This window comes from Megascapheus bottae, chromosome 6, assembly GCF_031878675.1.
Source record: "Megascapheus bottae isolate mThoBot1 chromosome 6, mThoBot2.hap1, whole genome shotgun sequence".
NCBI classification, from domain to species: Eukaryota; Metazoa; Chordata; class Mammalia; order Rodentia; family Geomyidae; genus Megascapheus; species Megascapheus bottae.
The window spans coordinates 2,860,469-2,866,468 of NC_143514.1; the positions used below are offsets into that span (position 1 = coordinate 2,860,469).

Genomic DNA, 6,000 nt, shown 5'->3' on the forward strand with positions numbered 1-6,000 from the left:
CCTTCCATTGTCACCCACCCCAACACACACATGTACACAGAACACAGATACATCTGCACACAAACAACAATTACATGGGGAGACAGTCTCTAGAACTGAAAACAGTAATAGTTTTCCATTATACGCCGTCTGTGCACAGTGCTCTACTAACAAAGCATTTGCCCACCCACAGTCAGAGGTTGCTATGCTGGAGGTTGGGCCTCCGACTTTTGGGTACATCTGAAAATTTTCCTTTTGAATCAGACTGAGAAAAAAATTATAGAAGGAAATGGAAGAGTGTCATTTTATTCTTCCAGTAAGAAAACATACATTCTAATGAATGGAAAGAAGAGTGACTTCATTCTATCCAAGATATAATGTACATTGCTTTGAGTTCAAATTCTATTCTATTAGTACCTAAGATTTATTGAAACTACATTGTTTGAGTATTGTCAAGAATGCTGAATATTATTTCAGGTTTTCAAGTCTTGAGGGGGAAAGGATAAGTGCCTTTAGATTTTCCATTCAATTAGGAAAATTATAGCCGCATATTTGCAACATGAACGCAAATGTAGTGTCAGCACCTCGATCAAACACGATTGTTCAGCAGTTTATAATTTAGCCAGGAATGTCCACCCCAAGTCTGACTTGGCCTACATAATCTCAATGAGAATGAAAAGAAATTATTCTGGCTGGTTCTGACTTACAAAAGCACTTTGGAAAACATCTTTGGGAATCTGAAAGTGGAACTGGGGATTCTTGAGCTAGCAAGGCTGCATTTCTAAAGTTACACACATAACCCCAATCCTACGATGTCCCATTAGCACAGTAGAATCAAACCCTTCATAACATTCCTCAGCAGCACTAATTTCTCTATCACAGAGAATTACCACGCCTAAGAAAAGGCAGTGCCGGTGGAAGGAAAGTGTAGATAAGTAAATATTTCTCAGGAGGAAACACGGCTTTAAGATTCATTGTTGTTTTTTTTTTTTTTTTTTTTTTTTTTTTTTTTTTTTGCCAGTCCTGGGCTTGAGCTCAGGGCCTGAGCACTGTCCTTGGACTTTCTCAAGGCTAGAGCTCTGCCACTTGAGCCTCAGCACCACTTCCGGCTTTTTTCTATGTCTGTGGTACCGAGGAATCGAACCCGGGTCTTCATGCATGCTAGGCAAGCCCTTTAACCACTTGGCCAAACTCCGGCCCAAGGATTCATTGTTTTTTTAAGTACAAACTCTAGGCCTAAGTGAAAACAAAAACAAAAACACAACTCCCCCCACCCTTTTTTTGTGCCTGTATGGGGACTTGAACTCAAGGCCTTGTGCACTCCACTTTTTTACTCAAGACTGGTGCTCTACCACTTGAGCCACACCTCTACTTCTGGCATGTTGCTGACTAATTGGAGACAAAAATCTCATGGGTTTTCTTGCTTGAGCTGGCTTTGAAGTTCCATCCTTAGATCTCAGCCTCCTGAGTAGCTGGGATTTTTTTTTATAATAGGTGTGAGGCACAAGTGCCCATCCTTTCTTTCCATTTTTTAAAATATATTTTATTGTTGAGGTGATGAATAGAGAGGTTAGTTACATTCACCAGGTAGTGGGTACATTACTTCTTGAACATTGATACCCCTTCCCATGTTTTTCTCTCATTTCCCCTGTCCCCACCCCCTCCCAATCATCTTGTTTTCCCTGCTCCCTTCCCTATTTCAAATAAACAAATACATGCATATACAATATACCAGGCACCAAAGTCAGATATGGTAACAACCTAAGATAAACCATAAAGGGGGAAAAAAAAGAGAAAAGAAACAACTTCCCATAGTGCATTAAGAACAACAATCACAAAGATAAACCTCTTGTTTCCATATCCTGGCATTCTTTCACTTAGCCTCATTCTTATATGGACATAGTACATAGTTTTTGAGCTATTTTGATCCTCTGCTAGGAGACTCCTAAACGTATACTAATTGTTACAAATGAGGGAAACTATGGAGCCTATGTTCCTTTGGGTCTGGCTTACTTCATATAATTTTTTCCTAGTCTTTCCATTGCCTTACAAATGGGCAATGTCATTCTTTCTGATGGCAGCATAGAATTTCATTGTGTATAAATACCACATCTTGTTGATCCATTCATCTACTGAGGGGCATCTGGGTTGGTTCCATATCTTAGCTATGGTAAATAATGCTGCAATGAACATCATTGTGCTAGTGGCTTTAGTATGTCCTTGTTTCTGGACAATTGGGTAAATGCCCAGGAGTGGAATTGCTGGGTCATAGGGGAGCTCTATGTTTAGTCTTTTGAGGAACTGCCGTACTGCTTTCCCGAGTGGCTGAATGAGTTTGCACTCCCACCAACAGTGTAGTAGGGGTCCCTCCTGGCCACATCCCCACCAGCATCTGCTGTTATTAGATTTCTTGATCCTGGCCATTCTAACTGGAGTGAGGTGAAATCTCGAAGTTGTTTTGATTTGCATTTCTTGTATGGCCAGAGATGTTGAGCATTTCTTCATGTGTCTATAGGCCATTCTTATTTCCTCTTCAGAGAAGTCTCTCTTTAAGTCTTTGGCCCATCTTTTAATGGGATGGTTGTTTCTTTGAGGATTTGTTTTTGAGAGATTCAATATTTTGAGCTGTAGGTATATTTTAGATATGATGCCCTTGTTTGTTGAAGACCTTCTCCTACTCTGTGGGCTTTCTATTTAACTTGTTAGCTATGTCCTTTGCCATGCAGAAGCTCTGTACTTTAATGCAGTCCCTCTATTTTTTTGTTAAGTAGTTGATGATGGCATACTGAAATTTCTAGAAACATCCTTTCTCTTCTCCAGTGCCTGCCTGGGCTTAGAAACAGCATAGTGTAGGTGTGAGTGACAGCTCTGATTCAGAGCTGTTGTTCCCCATTGGCTGAAGGTGGGTGTGGGGTTCAGATGTTCTGTAATGTAAAGTCAGGCAGTGAGGCTGGCCACAGACCAAGGTGAACCCCACAGTCCAATGTCTCAAGACCTGGCTGACCACTGTTGCCACTCCCAATGCACATTAGAAACGACCCTGGATGTACGAATTCTTGCATCCTAGGTTTTAGTAACGTGCTTGGTGCCTGCAGTGTACAATAAACAATGGTTGTTTCCTTCTCTCTGGAGTTTCTTTCCATATCCCCATATCTGTGGCAGCCTGCAGGGGACTGCCAGCTATTCCTGGGTTCTTCCACACCTTCAAGTGACATGAAAACCTTGAGCCGGAAGGAAGTTCAGTTTAAAGGCAGCTGGAGAAACTAAATCTGAAAGACTCTCATTTCCAGTTACCCAGGGAAAAAAAAAGCCAGAAATAGAGCTGCGGCTCAGGGGTTGGAGCATTCACTGAGTGAAAAGGCCAGACAAGAAGTGTGACCCTAGGGGTTAGGCGTTTGGCCTAGTAGTAGAGTGCTTGCCTAGCATGCATGAAGACCTGGGTTCTATTCTTTGGTACCACATACATAGAAAAAGCTGGAAGTGGTGCTGTGGATCAAGTGGTAGCGCTCTAGCCTTGAGAAAGCCCAAGGGCAGGGCCCTGAGTTCAAGGCCCAGGAATGGCAAAAAAAAAGTGCAGGGCTCTGAGTTCAAATCCCACTTCTGGCATCATACAAAGCAAACAGCAACAAACAAAAGGAAAAAGTTCCTACCACTGGCACAACAACAAAAGATAAAAGCCATCACCAACAAAAGGAAAACTCCCATAGAGCCTCATCAGGGCCTTACATAAGAAAGTCGCCCTTCCCCATGGCTTCACAGGGTTGTGATCTGTCCCTTTGTACTCAGTCCTACCGTGGGCAGGCCATAGTTACATTGGCAAGATGCCAAAGGGAAAGGATGGGTCTGTAGGGTGAATCTCCAGGACAGGATACAGTTCCTGCCTTCTGGATAACTTCACTTTGAGGCTGTCTCTGTCTGTCTGTGTCTGTCTGTCTGTCTGTCTGTCTGTCTGTCTGTCTGTCTGTCTGTCTGTCTGTCTGTCTCTGTCTGTCTCTCTGTCTCTCTGTCTCTCTCCCATCCTCCCCCCCTCCCTTTCTCTGTCCTCCCCTGGGTCTCAGGCTTCCTCTGCTCAGTGAGGGCTGGGCCGCCTGGGAATTGAGAAGCTCTCACCTGGGAAAGCTGCACTGACCAGGCCCCCGCGGGGACAGGGACGGGACAGGAAGGCCGGCCAGCCGGGTGGCCCTGCCTGCGGGCTGAGGGTGAGGGGCGGCCTGGGGAGGCGCAGGGAGACCCCCGGGGCTCCCGGCTCACCTGATTGAACGGGGCGGCTATGAGCGAGGGTTCCCATGCCTTAGGAGGGTCGTTCAAACTCCCACCTTTATCTTTCTTAGGTGCCATGCAAAGGGCCGGGAGGGCATGGGCCTGGAAAGCGGGCGGAGGCCGGGCCCAAGCGTCCCCGGTGCCATGGCAACCGCGGCCGCGCCCCCTCCGGCCCGGCGCCCAGCTCCCCTCCCCCAGGCCCACTGCGGACCCACCGCTCAACCGCTGGGGGCCGGGCCGGGCCGCCCCGGGGTGCTGAGCCGGCCTGGCGGCGGGGGCTGCCTTCCTGTCCACCCTGCCCTGCTGGGGACTCGGCTGCAGGCGGTTCTGACCCCGGGGGAGGCAGCCCCCCCACCCATGCTGCTGACCCCGGAGGGGGACAGCCCCTCACCCATGCTGCTGACCCCGGGGGGGGACAGCCCCCCACCCATGCTGCTGACCCCGGGGGGGGACAGCCCCTCACCCATGCTGCTGACCCCGGGGGGGGGACAGCCCCTCACCCATGCTGCTGACCCCGGAGGGGGACAGCCCCTCACCCATGCTGCTGACCCCGGGGGGGGACAGCCCCCCACCCATGCTGCTGACCCCGGGGGGGGGACAGCCCTCCACCCATGCTGCTGACCCCGGGGGGGGGGACAGCCCCTCACCCATGCTGCTGACCCCGGGGGGGGGACAGCCCCTCACCCATGCTGCTGACCCCGGGGGGGGGACAGCCCCTCACCCATGCTGCTGACCCCGGAGGGGGACAGCCCCCCACCCATGCTGCTGACCCCGGGGGGGGGACAGCCCCCCCACCCATGCTGCTGACCCCGGGGGGGGACAGCCCCTCACCCATGCTGCTGACCCCGGGGGGGGGGACAGCCTCTCACCCATGCTGCTGACCCCGGGGGGGCAGCCCCCCCACCCATGCTGCTGACCTCGGGGGAGGGCAGCCCCCCCACCCATGCTGCTGCTCTCCCCAAGCGCACCCAGGCTCAGGAGCCCCCCCTCCCCATGCCCTCTCTCCATGAGGCCTGGCGGCTTTCCTGTGTCTGAATCTCCTTTCTCTGAACACCCTCCAGTTCCTTCCATTTTTTCCATTGGTTGGCAAGGAGAACCTGTCTAATTGGTTATCTGAATAATAGCCTGGTGAGATGTCATAATGACAGCCTGTAACCACTGTTGGGTCTCTTTTCCCTCGTGCCAGTCCTGGGGCTTGAACACTCTGGACCTGGATGCTGTCCTTTGTCCCCTCCCCCCTCCCCCAGGTTAGTGCTCCGCCAGGTGTGCCACAACTCCCTTTAAAAAAAAAAAAGGAAATTGGAGTCTCTTTGTCTGCCCTGGTTGCCTTTGAATGAAGACCCTCAGCTAGCAGGCTTCTGAATAGCTGGGATTACAGGTATGAGCCACTGGCTCCGGATTCACATTTGTTATATACACATTATTTAATTCTCACAGCCATGCTATGGCTTAAATGTCACATCTTGTGCTTGATGGTGCCAGGATCAGAATCTAGGAGTTAGTCTCAAATAGAGCATGTTTAACCTATTAGTACCACTGCTAAGAACAGAGAGGGGACTGGGGATGTGGCTTAGTGGTAGAGTGCTTGCCTAGCATGCATGAGTTCCTAGATACCCACTTTGGGGTGGGGAATTGAACTTATTAAAAACAAAAACAAAACAGCTATAATGAGGCACCTGCAACTCACACCTGTAAGCCTAGCTACTAAGGAAGCTAAGATCTGGGATCATGGTTCAAAGCCAGCCCAGGCACAAAAGAGGT

At 49.7% G+C, this 6,000-nt stretch overlaps 1 protein-coding gene across 4 annotated transcripts in view; it reads right to left on the reverse strand.

The window, feature by feature from the left end:
- Spag17 (sperm associated antigen 17) overlaps positions 1 to 4,376 on the reverse strand; it is a 128,955-nt gene extending 124,579 nt beyond the window's left edge. For all 4 annotated transcript variants that reach the window (XM_090334105.1, XM_090334104.1, XM_090334103.1 and 1 more), the window contains exon 1: positions 4,231 to 4,376. In XM_090334105.1, coding sequence (XP_090190231.1) covers positions 4,231 to 4,317 — 87 coding nt within the window. In that variant the 5' untranslated portion in view covers positions 4,318 to 4,376. The remainder of the gene's footprint in view (positions 1 to 4,230) is intronic.
- Positions 4,377 to 6,000: the final 1,624 nt, after the last annotated feature.